Raw genomic sequence first — 21,954 nt, forward strand, 5'->3', positions numbered from 1 at the left:
TCCTCTTTGTCTCTTTTTCCAGATCCAGATCCAGATCTAGGCTAAGGTGGAGTGTCATGAACCCATCTTGTTCTCATGTACTGTATACTCCTTTATGTTGGAGTTAGGGTTGATTAGACCCTGTTTGAAAGCTAGGATGATAGATCATGATTATTGCTAGGATGTTAGATGAATGGAACATGATGCATAAGAACCCTCATACTGAAATGGAGTAGTGGTAGCGATGATTGATTTGTAATTTATGCTTGTATGTTTGGATGTGTAGTCCCATGAGTGGTTTGTGATTAAAGCTAGGATGCTAGAGAGAAATGAATGCTAAGCTGATAGATGAGTAATGATTGTTAATATTATTGAAGTAGAACTTGAGTGCAATGTGTATTGTGTGTGGCACCGATAACGGGTGGCGTCTAGTGAATGAGTCCAAGTACAAGTCTAAATGAAAAGGAAAGCGAATGAGAATGAGAAGGGATAAGTGAAAATGATAAGGTTGTGAAAGGATAAGTGAAAGTATGAAAGAATAAGGTTACGGTTAAGCATGGGTGGGGAAAGTATATAGAGTCTTAGGAAAGTATGTGTGGCAGTAGTTCACGCTAGGTATCCATAGGAGATGTGGCGAATCCACAAGAATATGGAAGCACCCATAGGAGATGTGGCGAATCCACATGAATATGGGGTAGAAGCCTAGTGGGAGCTACCCACTGATGATAAGAATGAAGTGCCAACCGCGAGAGGCGGGATATAAAAACGTGCATCATGGTCGGGTAACAGGGAGTTAAAGGTGTCATAGGATCGAGTCGGTCTGGTATGATGAGTCGGTTAAGTCTAGGGTTTAACGTGTGTGGCAATGAGTGAGTTCATTGTAATGATTGGTCACTAGGTTGCTAGAAATGTATGGAATTGAATGTGGACGACAATTAGTGATGACAGTATGAAATGATAAAAATACATTACCTGATTGTAGTGGTTAGTCAGTCCTAGTTTCTGCATAGAGTAGTATAGAGTGTCATGCGGGCAGGCTGGTATAGAGCCACTTCACTGAGTAACTTGTTGCTCACTCCTCCATTTTCATTTCCCTGTGCACAGGACTGTAAGTAGAAGTATATGGATGTGGGTGTGACGGTATTTCAAAGAAGGTTATGCGCCCGTCGGCTCTCGGGACCAGTAACGGGACACGTAGGGTTGTTTAAATGAGTAGACACGTGTCCATAACGCCCTTCGATAACCCCGGTCGGACGCCGGGGGATCGGGCTGTTACAAGTTCCTTGGTCATCACGCCACAATTCCAGAAACCTATTTTTCTGGTACAAATTAAAACGACGCAAACAGATGTTGAGGGGAAGAGGAGCTCCGAGAGACGAACTGATATTACAGCTATTATCCTTTCCTTTCCTGAGTTTACTCGTTGATGTCTGTTTCTAGCTTGGCCTTCTCGATAATCACTCAGATTTGTGCAGAGAAAGAAAAAAAAAGACAAAACAAAACAATGGAGGTGCGAGTGAGACCCGACGAAGACGAAAATATAGATAAAATTTTATTTATTCAATTTATTTTAATTCTAGCCAACTTAATTTATTTATATCATATTGAAATTACAATAGTTTATAATTTACCAGGGTAAACCCGTCCTACGGGCAGGCGAGTAAAAAAATAAACAGTATAAAACTATTTTAAATGTTTAATTTACTTTTAAGTTTTAACTAAAATTGTACTGATGTTCATGATTTTTTTACAAAAATTTTAACTATTCATTTTAGAAAGTATATACTTGTCTGTTGCAGGAAAAAAAAAAGAAACTATATACTTGTCTGTTTATTATAAAACTGTAAAACTAAAATTAATTTTTCTTTTCTTTATAGATTTTGAAAAAAACTAATGACTTCACGATGTAAAAAAAATAACTTATTGTTTATAACTAAAAATATTTTCAGATACATAAATAGATAATATGAAACTGTTGTTACTATACATATTTCTTTTTTGAGAAAGGGTATACAAATACATGTTTTTTTTTAGAATTTTATATGTATTATCATTTATCATATATGAAAACGGAGTTGACCATGTTATCAGAATAGTTGAATAGAATTTTTGAAGAATACATGCATAATCTTTTTTTTTTTTTTTGCTAAATAATACATGCATAATCTTGCTTATCCTTTTTTTTGGTAAAAATCTTGCTTATCCTTCACTCTTTTGTTGAATTTTTTTGTTGTTTTTTTAGTACTTCATTCATTTCAACCAACATTCATACATGATTACAGCACAATTTCTCAGTCCCTAAGGATCTGCAGACAAAAATAGCTTCCTAGCTTCAATCATGAATAAACCGAAGCTCTAGAATAAAGAAATCCAAGTGGTAAGAAAGGAAACAGGAGCAGAATACGCCAGTTACCGTGGAGAGAGAATGTCAAGTTTTGCTCGAAGCTGTCGAGAGATGTTTTCAATTAGAGCACTGGCCGTTGAGAAGTATTGTTATGAAGTATAGCATTCCTCTCTTTCCAGATAAAAATATATTGCAGCTTGGAATGCTGAGTACTGTAAGTGCAATCAAAGAACAAATGTTGTGTTGTCTCCTCTGCCTTAGCACACAGAAGACACTGATCCGGAACAGAGATTTCCTTCATTATAATCATTTATTGGGCATCGTAGCTGAGATTTTGGCCTGGCATTTTCCAGGTCTACCACCATGTTTATGGTTCTTCTGATGAATCTTGTTGCTGAGTTTTCTCTGTGAAGAAACGCAACCACCTCTGTCTTTCTTTTTTTGGAGAGTTTCTACTACATACACCAGCTAATAGCTGAAAAAAAAAAACAAAAAGCTTTTCGAGGAATCTGTTGCAACAATCAAGACATAAAGAAAGAACAATGATAAGACAACCACACCAAATATATATATGTTCTTGTCTGATCAAATGCAAGAGATTCGATCTTCTGTCCCCTTTTTATAAAAAAAAAGAGAAGTCATCTATCTGTAAGAACTTTATGTATACCTAAGAGAATGCATCAACATTCATAACAATGGGATGTTGATCCAGGTATATGTTCAAGACCTTCGTAAAAGAGAAGAGGACAAACTTAATTGGTCATAGATTCTTAAATGTTTTTTTTTGTAAATTTTAATTTAGTAGATGACATCAAACCTTTATAAGATGTACATCATTTGAGATTTGAAACATGAAAGTCAAAAAAATCTACAATACAATATCAACTCTGATCATTTCTTAGCAGAGCCGTGAATATACCTCAACCCTGTTTAAAAAAGAAAAGCCAATAAATTTTAAATTTGTGAACAAACCAGGAGAAGAATGAGAGAGGAAAAAGAGGATCTTTGAAAAATCCTCAATTCTGTTATTCTTTCTTTCCTCTGCCTATCGACTCTGTTTGTTTTACTTTTGTGTCAATAAGAAGTTCAAATTATATCCCATTATTATATAAATAAAAGAGAAGAAAAGTTTTAGAAGCTGATACCACTGATTCTTAAATAGACCGTTTTCTTTTGATCCAAGTCTTCTTCCTCAGCTTATTGTTATACCAAAGAATTGTGTATTTGACACAACCAAAGAATTGTGTATTTGGCACACGCCCATAAAGAATGTGGGATAATATCTTCTATAGATAACATAATCTGGAGTTTCACCAAACACCGACATTAATCTAACATCACCTTGCAAGAGCCAGAGACACGCCTGACGCCACACCTTATACGAAACCAGTAAAAGGAGACTTAGTCCAATTCTTCTGGTTCTCAGCATCAGCCACAACTTCACATGTAAATCACCAACCCAATCAAAATCAACGAACAATAAAACGTGTGAGGAAAAATATAAAACGTTTAGAAGGATTAAATGTAAAACGCTAACCTGCGGTCACAAACATCACCAAGCCTTCGACTTGTGAAATTATGTTGGTATCGAGATAAAATTTACATCGCCAGTGCATCATTAATTTTCAGATCCATGACTTGAAATCGGATTCTGATTTTCAATCGTCAAACACAGATGCCAAAAAAAGATTGAGCAAATGTGAAATCCATGTGCACATGAAGAACGAAAAGGAAAAGTTCACTTACTAATTGCCATTAATAAGAATCTAGGATGATGATGAAAGCTGAAACTCTCCGCCATGAAAAACCATAACCTAGCCGCCCTTTTTACATTCTTGATCTCCCAAAACCTCAGCAGCTACACCGGCTTTGGATTTTTGAAGGAGGAGAGAGGTGTATTCTATTCTACTCACAGAAAGTTTTAAAGATTATTATGATTGTGAGGATTGAAATGATGAAGTTAACGGGATCAATACTAACCTATTTATAGCTGCAAAGTGCAGATTCACGGATTGGAAGAAGAAGAGGTGCATTGAATGATAAATTGTGGAAGGAGTGGAGAGAAGGAGTAAATAAGGACGTTAAAGAGACGATTGAATACAGTCGGTAATGTTTTGGTTTCCCTTTGTTGGTGAGAAGAACTCCAACAGAATCGGCATGAACGGCAGATTTCACCAGAGATTAGTTGTAAATATTTGTCTCCTATCACCTTCCCGAAAATTCATGGTCGGTCTACGAAATCAGAAGTTGAAAACACCATGAACCCTAGAAACAGAAGCTTGCAATTTTTTAAGACGACGAATGTTACTATCGGGCTCGAATAATTATTTCATTAGCCCACTTTAATAAACGGTTAAACCCCATGTTAAAGTCCAAAATAGAAACCAAACAATAAGTAAAAAAAAAATTAGTGAACTAGACACGTGTCATGTTTAGAAGAGAAAAATTAATGACGTGGCAGTTTCTAAGAAGAAAATTCTTTACTTTATATTAATAGATATGTGGCCATTATAATAATTTTATCGTAGCTCTTAGTGTGTTCCAGAGCAATGAGTTGTGGCTTTTGGTTCATCTCCAATAGTTTTGGCATTGGACGCTTTCCCCCTCTCTTTTTTTCCATCCTTGGTGGTTTATCTTGCTAGGGTGTTTCGTTTTATTATGATGGTTCTGCTTTTTGTGTATACTCTATACTCTTAGGTGGCATTTGATCTATATTGGTTTGTTTCCAAAGAATCATTTTATTCATTTGGTTTATGTCTCCAGGGTTCTTTCCACTAGATTTAGTCTTCGGGATCAGCTTAACTCGCCAACTTTACCTCATCAGTTCTGTGACTTGGTTCATGTTCATTATATTCTTCTAGACGACAAAAAGAAAGATAAGAAATTGGAAACTCTAGTTCTGTAAAATAACATAATACATTTATCATTGGGTTAGATACAAAACTGAAATTATTTATCCTCCAAACCATTTGAAAATGTCCATCTAAAATCTAATCGATATATAGATATGTTGTTAAACCTAACAGTATTTCAATCTATAGAAGAAAAAATGAGAGAGGCAGAACATGAAATGTGAGGGAGGCATCTAAAGAAACAAAAAAGTGCAATAAAACATGGTGTTCAATAACAAATAGTAATACATAATGGGTTTAGAAGAAGAGCGTTCATAGAGAGAAACCTCTTCTAAGGTTTATAAAGAGTGTTCATGAGTGATTATAGCACAAAATTCATTTTGTAAGAAGCTTTTCTCTATTACTCGTCAAAGGTGCTCAAGAAACCACCAAGGAAACCAGCTCCATTGCACTCTCCACACAAAACCTCCTTTTTACCTCTGACAATACATTAAAGAGGATATTAATATATGAGTTTTTTTATTGTGGAGAAGGAAGAAGACGAAGAAGAGCAAAACCTGCAAAGCCAACAGAGGCCACCAGCTTTAAACTGCCCATTAAAATGATCAATCAAATTCACACCACCCCCTTTGCATTGAGAACATGCCACAGCACCTTTTACACAACACATTTTACACAAAATATTTGTTAAGTTTATCAAAGAATTCAGTCGTAGAAACTAAGATATTCATTTACCATTCCCTTCACATTTTTGACAAACTATGCTGCTCATTTTAGTGGTCTGAGTACCGTCTGTGGCCTGTTGTTGATTCCAGAAGATGATTCTTTTTTTTAGTTAGAAACGGTGAATGGAATAAGAACAAAGTTGGTAGAGAAGAACATAGTTTTAGAGAAACCTAACCTGAATTTCGAAGCTTTTGGATTTGGAAGTCTGAAACACTTCTCCTTTCTGAGCCAACGACGACTTCTTATCACCTAGTGGGAAGAAGTGAGTAGGTTTAGGGGTTTTGATGGGAGACTGGAAGCAAAAGGTAGGAGGAGAAGAGAAGAAGCATAGTGAATTCGCCATTTCTGTTTCAGTTTCTTCTTACCCACTCGATAGGGGAGATATTAGATAAGATGTCTCCTTTTTTTGGTCCTTTGCAAAAATATCTGTTTCTTTACCCACTTAAACCGATCCAGGCCAGAATCAATTGTTATACCGGTTTCCTTTAAACCCAATTTCACATTTTACTGCCAATTTCATTCCTCAAATTTCTTTTGCTTTACAATCCATTTTCTTTATTTATTTCAGTTTTGGTTTCCCTTTTCCAAATGTAAAAGGAAGAATTTGCTAAAATTCTTAATATAATTTACATTTGTTACAAAAAAAATGTTCAAATTATCTTTATCTATTAAAATATAAATACAAATTTTTTATGTGTAATTTTTTTAATTGAACAATGCCTAAGAATTTTTATTAAATTGTACTTTCATATTGACCTAATAATATCCCAACTATATATCGTGACCATGATCCAAACAATAAATGTGGAGCTGTTTTGAGGGTTCATACCTTATTCATAATATACATTTTTTTAGCAACCTTCAGAATCTATACTATTAAAGCAGGATCATATTGTCATAATTACCTTAGGGGCATGTTTCCTTCACTAACATTGCATGTTTCATTAAGGGCAATTAAGTAATATTAATAACAAATCTATATTGGGTCATTATTTTTGGATCCAGCCCAAATCAAATCTCTCTTGGGCCATTTGGGCCTATTAAAAAATCAGATTCAATTTTCACCTTTTTTTTTCCTTTGGACCATCGAGTCCAAGTTCAAATAATTTTTTTTCAACTATTCTTAATTATTATTTTTTTATTTTCTTAATATAATTTAAGCATTCATAAAAATAATTGAATTTTTTTATTGAAAAGTATAAATCTTTATTAAAAGTATATAATTTTTTAATTAAAATATTAACCCCATAATAAAATTAATTTATCAGAGTTATACCAACTTAATTCATTAAAAAAATAAAGTTTAATTTTTTTTACATAAATAGTCATTTAAAATGAAATACGATAAATAAAGATAAAATTTTTAAGTCTTTTGTAAAATAAAACACAAATATATGAAAATGTGACATTTACTAAATATTTGTCAATTGAAAAAAAAAAACAAAAATAAATCCGCGCTTTGAAAGCGCGGGTCAAAATCTAGTATACCATTACATCCGGTGTTTTTTTTCTAAACCGGACCAGAAGCGCTTCTGAACAAGATAATTATTGGGTCACTCGATATGGTTCGACCGGGTCAAACCTGGTCTAATAATCTGGTCTAAAAATTTTTAACTATTGATATTTAAAAGTAAAGTTAGTAAATATGATATATAATTAAAATATAAATAGATATCAAATATTAAACATTATACATATAAACTATTTTTGTTCATATTGTTAGTTTATATATTTTTGATAGTTTTAATAATTTTTATAAAGTTTAATAACTTTGAGATCCAATCCGGCTACTTGACCGGTTCATAGTCAAACCAACTATTAGATCCAATCCGGCTACTTGACCGGTTCATAGTCAATCCGGCTACATTTTTTTTTATTTTGACTGAAAAAAGGAAACTCCTTTCAACGTCGCCGCCGTACCATCTTTTGGGATTTTGCGATGAAATTTTGCGATCTCTCCTTCTGATCTCTCCTTCTGGATTCATCTTCTCCGGCGTGTGACTTCTTCTTCTCGCAATTTCAGGTAGGATTCTCGAGTTTTAGCTTCTGATCTTATGTTTCTATAGCTTTGAGTTTTAGCTTTGATATCGGGTTATGTGATGATGATGATGATGAATCTCTGTTGTGGGTTTTGTGATGAATCTCGTTTTGTATGATGATGAATTTCTGTTGTGGGTTTTGTGACGAATCTCGTTTTGTATGACGATGAATCTCGTTTCCATTGTTTACTGTAGTTCTGATGATGATGATGAATCTCGTTTCTATGGCTTAAGATTATTGATTATTGAATCTCGCTTATAAACTCTTGCTCTGATGATGATGATGAATCGTTTAGATTATAAAATTCATATATATCGTTTTGTTTTGGATTCAGAAACACGAGGAGTTGTATGAAGATTGAAGCTCAAGTTATCTCCTCGACATAGCCGTTATCTCTGCAAGATTCTTGAATTCTTTGTGTATCAAGGTAAGTTTTGAACCATTCCTTTGCATGATGATGAATCTCGTTTGCATAATTGATGTGTTCAGCTTCTGATATTGTGTGAGTATGTACTTTGGTGGTGTTTTAGTTGCTGATGCAGTTATCATGGTAGTCTCGTTATGTGTTAACTAAGTAGCAATGCTATGAGCCTATGATAACTGATTATTGTGTGTTCATGTTTCTGAGATTCTACTTAAGTTTTATTCTCTTAACTTGAGTCAGTCTCGTTATGTGTTGTGGGTTTTGTGTGTTCATGTTTCTGTGTTCACAGTTTGCTAATATTACCATGATAACTGCTCCTTTCTCATTTAATTTTTTTTTGTTTCAGAAAATGGAAGCTATAGACTTGAACGATGATGGTCAGAATGATGTGATGGATGAATATATAGAGGATCATGAAGTTATAGAGATTTCAGAGGTTAACAGAGGCACACAACCGAAACAAGTTCAGTCACACCGTATAGTCTCTAGGTGCTGGAGAAAGTTTACTATACTTGGAGGAATGTTGTCTGATGGTACAACTAAGATCAGATGCAACCTTTGTAAAAAGTTTTACTTCTTGAATCTTCGTAGGAATGGAACCTCAACTATGACTCGTCATACGAAGGTATGTCCAAAAGTTGTTGGAACACCTAAAAGGAGTTCTAGGAAAGTGGATATCATGGTGTTCCGTGAGATGATAGCTATGGCCATTATAGAGCATGATCTTCCTTACAAGTTTGTAGAGTACAAGAGGATTATAATGGCTTTTACTTATGCTAATTCCAGTATTGAGTATTGGAGTGGAAACACAGCAGCTTCTGATGTGTTGAAGATTTATGAAAGTGAGAAGCAGAAACTTAGGAAAATCTTAAATGATTTTCCTGGTAGAGTTTGTTTGACAACAGATCTCTGGAGGGCTATCACGATTGAAGGGTATCTCTGCTTGACTGCACACTACGTCGATGATGATTGAAATTTGCAAGCGAAGATATTACCGTTCATTGCTTTTCCTCCACCTCATTCGGGAATAGCCATTGCTATGAAGCTGATTGAGCTGCTAAAGGAATGGGGACTGGAAAAGAAGGTCTTATGTCTCACAGTGGACAACGCTTCTTCAAATGACACCATGCAGAGCATTATGAAAAGACTGTTGCACAAAGATCTGGTCTATAATGAAGAGTTTTTCCATGTTAGATGCTCACCACACATTTTGAATCTGGTTGTGCAAGATGGCTTAACAGTGATTGGAGGAGCTTTGCAAAAGATCAGGGAGAGTGTCAAATTCATTAAAGCATCAGAAAGTAGAGCAACCATCTTTCAAAACTGTGTTGAAACAGTGGGAGTTGAGGATGATGAAGGAGGTCTGGTCTTAGATGTAAGTACACGCTGGAATTCTACTTTCCTTATGCTTTCTAGAGCTATAAAGTTCAAACACGCACTAGGTAACTTGGCGGATGTAGAAGTGAGTTATCTGAGCTATCCCTCTTATTCTGAGTGGAGGAGAGCAGAAGTGATATGCAAGTTGTTGAAGCCATTTGCTGAGATCACAAATTTGATTTCTGGTTCCTTTTACCCGACATCAAATTTGTATTTCAATAAAATTTGGAAGATTGAGTGTTAGTTGAGAGCTCATGCAAATTCTTCTGATCCTGTTATTTGTGAAATGGTGAAGTGTATGAAGCTCAAGTTTGAGAAATAATGGGAAGAGTAGAGCGATATCCTTCCAATTGATGCAGTTTGGATCCAAGACTGAAATTTGACTTCTTAGAATATTGTTTCTCGGTTTTGGATCAGTCTACTTGTAAGAAAAGGTTGACTAATGTTCGTTCAAAGATCTATAAGCTGTTTGGAGCTTACAAGAAAAACCAAAGAATCAGTAGTGCTGCAACAACTTCACAAGGAGAAATACACGATGTTCCAGCCGGTTATGGTGTAAGTTATGTTCTGTAGTTATTTCTGATAAGTCTTATGATTTTCTGATATTATGGTGTAAGTTATGTTCTAAGCTATGTTCTGTATTTATTTCTGATAAGTGTTATTTAACCTGTTCTTCAGGGATTCTACGCCTTTTTTTTCTCAGAAAGTTGTTGGCAGTGGCAAGTCTGCTCTCGACATATATCTGGATGAGCCATTGCTTGACATGGCCGCTTACAAGAAACTGAATGTGTTACATTACTGGAGAGACAACTCAGCTCGGTTCAAGGAGTTGGCAACAATGGCACGAGAGGTTCTGAGTATACCCATAAAAACCGTTGCTTCAGAATCTTCGTTTAGCATAGGTAGTAGAGTCCTTAACAAGTACATGAGCAGTCTTCTACCTACTAATGTCCAAGCCTTGGTCTGTACAAGAAACTGGTTAAAAGGGTTTCCAGCAATGGGTTAGTGTTGCTTATAATATGTTCATATAATAAATTGCTTCAGAATCTTCATCAAATTATATTTTTTCGTAGGTGATGAGTCTGTTGAGAAGACAGAAGAGGAGAAAGAGGAAGAGGATAAAGAGAAGAAGAAAGAAGAAGAGAGTGGAGAGTTTAGAGACTTGACTGAGGTATTATCTTGTACTTGTTATGTGATGTGTTTACTGCTCAATTATTGTGTGATTTTGTACTTTTGGATAAGATATTGAAATGTTCTAGCTATTGATCTGAAGATACATCATTTAGTTCAGTGTTGCAAGTAACTCGTTTGAGTTTGTATGATGATGAATCTCGTTTCTAGATAAGCCTTTGTGATATGCTCGGTCTGTCTTAAGCGTTTGTGATATGCTCGTTTCTGGATAAGCCTTTATAAATCTCGTTAGAGATATTCAGGTTTCATGAGCTTCTTTTTTTAACTTTTATTTGCATACAAGTTATAAGGCTTGAGTTGAAGACTTGTAGCGGTCTAGTATTTTAATATCAGAGCCGTCTTCTTCTGTGGGAATCATTGAATAACTCCAAGTGTCGTATGCTTTCTTGTATCTTCTTCTGTGGATTTATAAGAATGATGTGTTAAACATTGTTGCTTTAGCAGCTTGAACCGTAGGTGTTCGAGTATGTCGTTGTGATATGACCGTACATCACTCATACTGTTTTGTTCACTGCAGTGCGTTGCTATCTTTTTTTCCTTCTTACAGGCTGAAGACAAGTAAAGAAGCTGGAAGCTGGAGCAAAGTGAATCATGATATCAGAGAGTTTTAATTTTTTTTTTTTACATAAAACAGAGAGTTATGAAAACCGAAGCCTATTGAATTTATTTTACATCACATTTGTATTCAGAAATTTTCAGTGACATTAAAATTGAGCTTAGATTGAGTTTATACAGATTTGCTTATAAATGGGCGGGCTTGGGTTGTCTAGCTGGGTGTTGGCTGAAGTTGGGTTTTGGTGTTATTGGGTGTTGGCTAAACATGTGTATGGGTGTTTTGAGCCCAGTAAAATTAATGCCCAATTGGTCACACCCATTTGGGTGCAGTCCAACCCAACTGACATGCCTAAGTACTACGGAACGATGGACAAGCCTTGATTTCATATAGATTTGAAGAAAATAAGACTTGAAGAGATGTTTTATTGAGTAAACAAGCCGGAACTACAATATATTAAGTAAGAACACTAGTTCTAGCCGTCTAACTCTAATCTCTAAGTCTTGAAGTGTCAATCCCTTGGTCTAGGGTTTGGGCTCCCCTTATATAGTCGTTTGTTGGTCGGTCTTGGTCAGCCAATAGGGTTGAAATCTTCCATATTCGGAAATATGGAAAGATCCTCTTATCGGAATATTTCCATTTCCCGGAGGAAGGGGGTGGTCCCTAGGACCGGACCCGGAGTGCTTCCCAACGGGGATACAGGGCATCTCCTAGCGGGGACCCGAAGGCCGGTGTCCTGTCTGACTCTGGAGGAATTCAATACCTGAATATTTTTCCCCAACATGGATAACTTTTAGTTCATTAATATTATCTATGTAATTAATTAATTTTTTTAAACATATCATATTCGATGATGAGTTTATATATGCTTTTAAAATTATTTTCTTATTAATAATTTGATAAAATATTTACAATAAAAATATTATCTTATAGAAAACATGTCTAATATATTTTAAATTTTAAATTTTGTTTTGTGAATTCGTGTTTTATATATAAGTAATTATATTTTAAATTTTTAGATATTTTATTTATTATTTATATTTTTTGAGAAAATATAAAAGGTAATATAAACTCTTTCACATATAAATAATCTATAAGCTTGTATTCTGTAAATATTTCTTTTTCTTATTTGTGTGCTTTTCCAAAAAGGAAAATTTAACTAAAATTTTCTTAAGAATAAAGAAACCAGAAATAGATGATATTAATGGGAATAATTTATAATATTTTTATTTCATTAAGGGTGTCTATGTATTTAGGTATAACTTTTAGATCATTAAGATTATCTATGCAATTAATTATTTTTTTTACAACATATGATATTAGATGATGAGTTTATATATGCTTTTAAAATCATTTTCTTATTAATAATTTGATAAAATATTCACAATAAAAAGATTATCTTATAGAAAACATGCCTAAATTATTTTACTTATTCAATTTGTTTTGTGACGTGGTGTTTTGTATATATAAGTAAATATATTATAAAATTTCTAGATAACTTTTTTATTTATATTTTAAGGAAAACGATAAAAGGAAATAAAATTTAAACTCTTTCACATATAAATAATCTATAAGTTTTTATTCTGTAAACATTCCCTTTTCTTATTTATGTGCTTTTGCAAAAAGGAAATTTAATTAATTTTTTTATTAAGAATAAAGGATTTAGAAATAGATGATATTAATGGCAATGTTATATAATATTTTTATTTCATTAAGGGTGTCTATGTATTTAGGTATAACTTTTAGTTCATTAAGATTATCTATGTAATTAATTAATTGTTTTGAAACATATGATATTAGATGATGAGTTTATATATGTAATAATTTGATAAAATATTCAAAATAAAAATATTGTCTAAATTATTTTACTATTTTAAGTTTTTTTTTTGAAGTGGTATTTTATATATACTAGGGGCATTGCCTCTGCGCAAGCGCGGGGTTGTGGACAAAGTTTTTGTTTCATCTCAATATTTGTTAGGGTTATTGTAGTTGTGAATTTTGCGTTTTAAGTTGTTTTTGAAGTTTTTTTATTGTTATAGGGTTAGATTTGTAATGATGAACTGTGTATGCATCGTTCTCCACTTATGAAGGACTAAATTGTGTTAGTAATGTGATTGATATAGTTCGTGGTGTCGTTTGCTGTGTCACTGAGACTTATTATTTGTTTGTCTTTTTAATTTGTTTTTTTGTACAGTTGAGAGAGAGTACATAAATTATATTAAAGTTGTTGAGAGTACTTTTGTTTCTCGATATTTTTTCTCCAGTTTAGTTTTGTAAGTTGTGTGTATTAAGTAAAAAAAATTATTATCCTTATTATGTTTGATATATGTTTCTTTTTTATTTTTAAACGTGTTGCTCTTACCGGACCTTTAAAACAAATACATGAAGACTTGTAGAAATAACTATAAAATGAGTGACAGTTCTGAGTATTTGTGCCTTAATGGGTTTTAAACGAATTTATGTATTTCTCATAAGAAGACAATAGCATTGGCCTGTTGACATTGGGCATGTAAACTATTTTTATAAGACAAGAGGAGTGAGCAGGTGAAGATGTTGTTGCCGCCTTTGTGTCTGTTGGGATTGTCTCTTGTATCTTCTGGTGTGGCTGTGTTTGTTTATCTTTTATTTGATGGGTAATATGTAAACAAAAATCATTGTTAATTATATTTATCAGAGTTCGTAACTTACTCTGCTTTTTTTGTTTAGGTAATTTCACTGATCTTGGTTGTCGTCTTCATCTTCTTCGGTGCGAAAGTAAGTTTCTAAATAGTTAAATAGTTGGCCGTGTAGTTTGTATTTGTTTAGCTGACTCGATGTAAGTGTCGTTGAGTTTTGGTTGAGGTGATTGGTTTGGTATATTTGTTTTGAACTTTACTTCTAAGATTAGACAAAAAAAGAAAGGTGATCATTAATGATTCTTCTTTTTTGGAATTTTAGTTTTTGGTGTTTTGATTGTTTGGGTTGTTGTGGTTTCTTTTAAGCTGTAAAATAAAGGTTTGTGCAAAATTAGTTTGATAAGTAAGGGAGACAAATAGACGACCACGGATTTTGGGTCGGAAATATTTTTCATTATTGATGTTAGCACAATATAGATAATAATATAAAGGAAATTGTGTGTTGATTGTTTCTTACGGATCAATGAGGAGACGGATAACGACTCGAGTTGTTTCTTTGGTAAGTGCAGAGCCCTGGACAGAACGGATTTCCCCAACCACATCTGCGAGTTTAAATATCCGTTATGATATCGAAACATAATATAAACTCACATGCAATATGATAATATATCTTGAAGTTCTAGGTTTATATTCGCAATCACTTGGAAATTGTCAAACAGTCTAATTATGACTGAAGATTGATCTTAGGAGCATCCGTGATGACTTCATAAATAATAGTTGGTGGGATGAAACGAATGAGAAATAGATGATCAGTTATCTTGTACATGCTTGAGCACCTAGCAACCTCAAAACGATCAACTTTCACAATGGAACCGGCTTTCAAAGATGACATGTAATGATTAGCACGTCCGGCGGGAATAAACCCATGAATCACAGAATCTGCAAATAATATTATTCAACAAAGAATCAGAAAATCAATTAAAAATAATTTTATTAAATAAGTGTGATAAATCGAAGATTAACTTACATTTTCATCAAGGAAGAGAACCGTGATTCCCATAAACTCACTGTCTTTCTTGAAGTTCAGGGAATCCAAGAAGCGAAGAGGTTAGGGATTATGCTCTGACTAATACGACCAAGACGGAGAGACGCGAAGGTTGAGTGACGGACGCCGAGGACGTCGGTTTGAGGAACTGGAAAGACAGAGAGAGACATTTTCTAGAAGATGGTTAAAGCTAAGAGGAATCAATGAGTTTTGTGGAGATAAAGATTCGGTTCATCAAAGATGAGAATCATATATATAGGATTTACATAAGGGCTACAAATCAGGAACGTTTATTATCAAGTGATTTAAGATGGGGAGATGAAGAGTTCACCGGTGAAAAAATAGATTACAAACAGACACACGGCGCAACTCTGTAACTCAGACTTGTTTGAGATAATGATGAAAAGAACCCTAACTTATGTTAAACGAAGACAGTTTACAATATGCGAAAACTATAATTGTTGTTTTTTTCATATAACGTGATGAATCTCATTTAAAAATGAAACTCATAATACACTTGTAGACCCGACCCAAAGAGAAAGCCGAAGAAGCAAGAGTTTCCGACCTTCATAAATAGATATTAGTTGCGGTCATCAATGTACAAAGTATCCTTTAGTTTAGTGGTATAAATGTTAGTGTTTATATCTCAATAACACGGGTTCGAACCATGAGTTTGACACTTTTTCACCTCTTTTTAAAAGTGGGGTCCACAAAATGCTGACGTGGTGCGCTGAGGAGAGAGCAAAAACTCGATCATTATAATATAGATAGGTAAATATATTTTAAAATTTGGTTTTTTTCAAATATGACATAAAATTTTGAGTCAAACACAAAAATAACTTATGTTTTTTTTTTTAACTTTCTTTATTTCTATTTACCCTAGAAGTTCGAATTATTCACGAAAATGCATTACTTTTTTTCTTTTTCAAAAATGAGTCTTTTTCCTTTTCATCCTCATCTTCATCAAGTATTTACAATATTTCCATTGCCATCAATACACTAACCACCATGAACAACCAATTTGAAGCTCTTAATGCACCAAAGTTTTGATTTTTACTCTTCATATCTCATTACTTATGCATACAAGTCACATCTTTTTCAATGTCTCTTAAAATTCATTCAGAAAAACAAAGATTTTGACTCCAAGCTTTGTAAAGTTCATAGAGACATTGAAGCTCATGATTCGTGGTCATTAAACTTGGTAGCTTTTGTAGTAAAGTTATGGGTGCTTGGAGAAGTGTTGGAGTCAAAATCAGTCACGACGGAATCAATTCCTGAAAGTCCTTGGAAAATATTTCCCGGAACAAAAAAGTCTCGTATAATTTTAAAAAGAAGTTATACGACAAGTTCTCAAATTAGAAGATCCAATCTCTTTGACAAAAAAACTCTCGGAAAACAAATGACGAAACGGGAAAAAGGCTTACCAACACTGCCAAACCGTCCGAACCACCCGAGGAAGGCCGAGGTTTGACCCAACCTGACTGGCTCGCCATACGTCGAGCTTTGACTTGACCTCCATCCCAGACAGCTCGCCATATGGCGAGCGTGGTCCGCCCTGGCCAGCTCACCATATGGCAAGCGCGGTTCGTCCCGGCCAGCTCGCCATATGTCAAGCGCGGTCCGTCCCGGCCAGCTCGCCATGTAACAACCCTCTTTAAAGAGTAAAACGCAGACAAGGAAAATCATGTAATAGCCGAGAAAATTACTCAAGTAAGTAGTCGGATTGATCTTTTCCCGTGGATGGTTGTGGATTCCATATGGCAAGTGTGGTACGTCCTGACCCATTCGCCATATGGCGAGCGCGGTCCGTCCCAGCCAGTCCGTGGTATCAGTATCATGCACTTTCCTCTCATCCTCGTACCTCCATCCTTCGACCAATAACCGCATTGTCTTTTATTTCGTCTCGATTGGAGTTACCATTGAAACATTACGATAAAAACGCGAAGACTTATTTTCTTGTATAACTTCGGATCGATCGTATAAAACGGTAACAATTAACTTAAAACACCAGCTGCCACGACTATACAATTGATTCGGAATCTTTTACTAAACCGGCGTCGTATCAATGGTGATTTCTCAAAGAAATCGTACAAACGCTTAGAGTCAAAAAACGGCCCAAAGCGGTTTAAAACGCGGCTAAAAGCCCACTTGTGATTTTAGACGAGATTGAGCCAAAAGTTACTATGACGGTTATCTTTTACTCGCAGGAGAAGATAAATGTCAAGTTTCAAGGATAAATGTCAAGTTTTAATGGATAATCATGAAGATCGAAGAAAAATGGAATATTTCCACGAAGCGATAAACTCGACCCGAGGGCAGAAAAGGAAAGAGAAAACCAACCTAGGAGGAGTATTTAAGGGATTCCAAGGCGAGAGGTGCAAGGGACGATTCCTGAGACTATATAACTCTCTGCACTTAGAAACCTTAAGCTTTATTCTCGACAAGTTTGGTGTCTATGACTTGCACTCATACTATACGAACTCGCCCATGCAGTTCGATCTCTTGTTCACTTCTTTTTAATCAAACTATGTTCGGCTTGATCCTCGAAAGGGGTACGTAGGCAGCCTTTCATAAGGTCCAGTCCGAAATCTTTTAAACCTTTTTTGTCTTTTCGTCTATTGCTAAGCGAGTTGCGGCCACATAGGTTTTCTTGACATAGGTGGTAGCGCTAGTAAACTTAGTCTCCTTTTACTGCTTGTGTTATATGATTTCCTTTGTAATCCCGTTTCTAGACAACTTCTTGTATGGTTTTTTTCTCTTGAACACTCATACAAAAATTCGAAATAAAGATCTATTGTTTTCTAAATTCGTTTTGTTATATGTCCATATTTTTCGCATTTATTTTTTTCACTTGTCTTTGGCTCTCATACAGAATCCGGACCTCAAGGAAAGTAGGGTTTTCTTTGCTTTCCTCCGATTAACAAAATCGACGGTGTGAATTTTAGTTCCCACAAGAAGCTAAGCAAGTCATCTCACAGGTTCAAGGTATGAAATCGTTTTTTTCTCAGATTTGTTCACGAAGACTTTCAGAAGACTTCGGGAAGACTTTCAGAAGACTTTGCTAGATGTGTTCTCCATCAAGAAAACTTCCCTAGAAGTTTTCTAACTTTCCTTTATTAAGAAAAAAACCCAAAAAATCCAAGAGAAGTCTTCTCGGATAAAGATGTTAGTTTTGCAATTGACTGAAGTTTGTCAGAAATTTGACTTTTTATAGAAGACTTCTCGGTAATTTTTCTCGAGAAGACTTTCCGAAAAGTCTTCTATAAAAATTCAAATTTTTGACAAACTTCAGTCAATTGCAAAACTAACATGTTTATCCGAGAAGAGTTCTCGAAAAGTCTTCTTTGAAATTTTTGAGAATTTTTCAAATTCAAAAGTAAGTCAATATTTACGAAAGAAGACTTCTCAAGATGTCTTATGTAGAGTAGACTTCTTAAGAAGTCTTCCTTCGTAAATTTACAATTGCAAAAATGACATAAATAGAAGACATTCGTAAAAGTCTTCTCTGAGAGGACATTCGTAAAACACTCTTTATTTTCTTTATTTCATTACTTTGAAAATCGGGAATGTGCTCCTCTAGTGAAAAGTGTCTTATATTGTCAAAAAGACAGAAATGTGTCTTAATTGGTAACACACTCTTTATTTTCTTTATTTCATTAAGGTGTCTATATAATATATAATTATCTGTCGTTTTCTTTATTTCATTAAGGTGTCTATATAATATATAATTATCTGTCGTGAGCACATCACATAGAAAATTGACTTTTACAAATAAAATTATAGAGATAAACACTGGGAATACGGTAAAGTTATTTATTATAGTGGTCATTTTTTTTTGTTTTTTTGTAACACAGTCTTTTTGTATCTTGGGACAAGAAACTGACATGGGTTAGAGCCAATTATTTTCGTTATTTTTCTCAAAGGACCACAATTTTTTTGATCCTATAAACAAACCACCACAAAACAAGTTATGGCTAAGGCCAAACCCACAAGGACACTAGAGGATGTGCTACATACCAAAACCCAAGGGTTCTTCACAAGTTGCCTTTGTCTCTGTTTCCCGCCTAAGACTCATTCGCTAACTCTCAGTCGCTCTCCAAGTAGCCGAGAAGGCCATGAGTCAGCCGCGCTAGCATACCTTGGACATGGCTTACTCACACTTGAGCTATTATACATCACCGTTGGCGCTTGTGTCTGCAGGTGCCCTGTCAAGTCTGAAGTATCTTGTGTCTGGAGATCAGGATGCATTGGAAGGACAATAACCGTGGCACCAGGAGGAGTTGCAGAAGATTGTTGAAAGCCGGCTCCTTGGAAAATAGGGAGTCCTGAAAACTGAGATGCAAGTTGGGGATACTGTTGATGATGGTACTCAGGCGCAGGGGACGTGTTCAAGTCAGGTTTTGACTGGTTCACTCTTGCTTCTATCTCGGAATGTAGTCTTGAGATCTCGGTCTCAAGTACTGATGTTTCTTCCTTGAGTTCATTCTTCTCTGTGGTTAACTACATACGCCGACAGTTTCCATCACAAAACAATTATTAAACCATTGAGACAAACATTGTTTCAAGGAAGAGGAGAACATGGTGTTTTAAAGGAAAGTGGCGTACGTAGTTAGATTCAGAGAGGAGAGCAGTTTGCTCCTTTCTAAGGGACTCACTTTGACCAAACACGTCCTTCAAAAACTTAGTAGCTTCACACAGTATGGAGGCTTTCCCACTGTTCTGCTGATTCATTTCTGAGAAAAGAGAAAACGTTTCAGATTAGATATCACAATGGGTAAAAAAAAAGAAGAAGATATCACAATGGGTAACATCACCATACTAACACTTGTATATGCAAGATAACAGCCTCTCAACTCAAGCAATTTTTCATTCAAATCTATAGAGAAAAATGTGAAATTTTTACCAAGTGTATCGGCTAACTCAATGAAAAGCTCATTCAAGTGCTCGCGTTTAAGCCTCTCCCTAACAGCCTTGTTTATCCTTTTGGGTACTTTGCCTTTTCTAGACCTGCTATAGCCGAATATGGAACATTTTTTTTATAAAAGAAAGATAAAAATCAATCAACAGATTATAATCAGTCATCCTAAAGTTGACACCTTTGATCAACAGAAGCATGTGGATCATCATCGGATGTGGAAGGAGTTTTCGATCCCGTCTTCTTGATTTTAGGAACGAAGGAGATTCTGAGAGTCAAAGTCAACCTTTAAGCTTGTGGAGACGAAAAACAAAAACTGTATGAAACTCAAGAAGGTGCTTTTAGATTCTCTCTGTCTCATCATATTCATGTCAAATCAAAATAAGTAAATAACAGTGAAGTATTACCATAAAAATTTTCCTTCAATAACTCGTTAGGCGATCAGGATTCGATATGAGTCAGAAAACAAAAGCTAGAAGAGAATTTAAAGAGAGGGTTTGAGGAATTTAGGAGGAAGCGAAGCGAAGCGAAAATGAAATAAGATAGAGAGGAGGAGGAGGAGGGCGTGTGGGAAAAGAAGGAGGCGCGTGGAGAGCACAGAAGAAGTAATACGTGTTAACCAGACACCTGAGCTCGACATGTGCCTTTTACTTTCCCACTTTTGTCCTTCTCTATTACGCTGCGTGTTATTCTTTACTTACACGTCATCATATCTTTAAGTGATTTTGATTACTTGTCAAATTCTCCACAATATTATGTGATTTTGTTTATTTATCATTGCTTATTGTTTATTTTTATATTTTTCATTATTTTGTTTATTTGTATGTTTTAGTGATTTTAGTTTTGCTTATTTGTCATATTCTCCATAATATATGTTATTTATTAATTTTTCATGTTCTTCATCATTTTAATTGATAACTAGGGTAAGACCTGCGCTTTGCGCATGGTGAGTTTATTTATATATATTATCGATAGTTTCTTTTATATATTTGATCATTTTATTTATATATATAAAATATTTTTTTGTTGTTATTATATAATTTTTTTCCGATGGATCGGATCAATTTTTATTAAAAGAATAGAATAAAACTATAATTAATACATCATGGGTTGATCGGATTGGATAATAAACAAATTATGACATAAAAACCTTATTTTTTCCATCGAACACATTCTTGAAAAAAGTGAACAGTATTGTTTTTACAGTTGAATTATTTTGACTTTTATCTTCTATATGGTTTTGAAAGCTTTCAAATCAATCATCGAATTGATACATGTCATTTTAATGTTTTTAGTCGTATACTTACGGAAAACTTATATTTTTGTAATTTAAAGTCGTTTTAAAAAATTCAAAATATAACATATAAGAAAAAATCTAACATATAAAAAAAATATAACATATAAGGTGTCCTCATTTTTGTATTTTAAAGTCGTTTTAAAAAAACAAATATAACTTATAAGGTTTCCTCATTTTTGTAATTTAAAGTCATTTTAAAAAATTCAAAATATAACATATAAGAAAAAATCTAATTTTTTATATTATATGGTTAATGTGATTGTTTATTTTTTTAATAATATAAAATTAAACAAAATGAAGAATGATGCAAAAATTGTTATCAAATCTTTATTACTCATAATCATTAATCGCCATATATATGTAAATCATATTAGGTAATTTTGTAGCTTTTATTTAGGGGAATAATACACACTTCTTATATTTTAGGTTAATATAATGTTCTCTAGTGGACATTAAACAAATTATGACATAAAAACCTTATATTTTTCCTCGAACACATTCTTGAAAAAGTGAACAGTGTTTTCACAGTTGAATTATTTTGACTTTTATCTTACATATAGTTTTGAAAGCTTTCAAATCAACCATTGAACTGATAC

At 34.2% G+C, this 21,954-nt stretch overlaps 2 protein-coding genes across 7 annotated transcripts; both read right to left on the minus strand.

Annotated features, from left to right (window-relative positions):
- Positions 1-5,409: 5,409 nt before the first annotated feature.
- Positions 5,410-6,340, minus strand: BNAA01G20230D (protein BUNDLE SHEATH DEFECTIVE 2, chloroplastic). Its single transcript, XM_013857011.3, has 4 exons — positions 6,077-6,340; positions 5,911-5,974; positions 5,733-5,829; positions 5,410-5,654 (listed from the first exon to the last, which is right to left on the minus strand). The coding sequence occupies exons 1-4, from the start codon at positions 6,242-6,244 to the stop codon at positions 5,576-5,578; spliced, it is 408 nt and encodes a 135-aa protein (XP_013712465.2). The 5' UTR covers positions 6,245-6,340; the 3' UTR covers positions 5,410-5,575.
- A 12,605-nt stretch (positions 6,341-18,945) lies between these two features.
- LOC106450680 (transcription factor bHLH47) lies at positions 18,946-20,715 on the minus strand. Of its 6 annotated transcripts, none has more exons than XM_048744894.1 (5): positions 20,469-20,715; positions 20,243-20,377; positions 20,050-20,153; positions 19,752-19,879; positions 18,946-19,646 (listed from the first exon to the last, which is right to left on the minus strand). In XM_048744894.1, the coding sequence occupies exons 4-5, from the start codon at positions 19,875-19,877 to the stop codon at positions 19,218-19,220; spliced, it is 555 nt and encodes a 184-aa protein (XP_048600851.1). In that variant the 5' UTR covers positions 19,878-19,879; positions 20,050-20,153; positions 20,243-20,377; positions 20,469-20,715; the 3' UTR covers positions 18,946-19,217. The 6 variants fall into 6 exon arrangements, with proteins under 6 accessions (XP_048600851.1, XP_048600850.1, XP_048600852.1 ...); XM_048744893.1 differs by having other exon boundaries at positions 20,050-20,156; XM_048744895.1 differs by having other exon boundaries at positions 20,243-20,329; positions 20,469-20,683.
- Between the last annotated feature and the right edge of the window lie 1,239 nt (positions 20,716-21,954).

The sequence above is a fragment of the Brassica napus genome, chromosome C1 (genome assembly GCF_020379485.1).
Source record: "Brassica napus cultivar Da-Ae chromosome C1, Da-Ae, whole genome shotgun sequence".
Lineage (NCBI taxonomy): Eukaryota > Viridiplantae > Streptophyta > Magnoliopsida > Brassicales > Brassicaceae > Brassica > Brassica napus.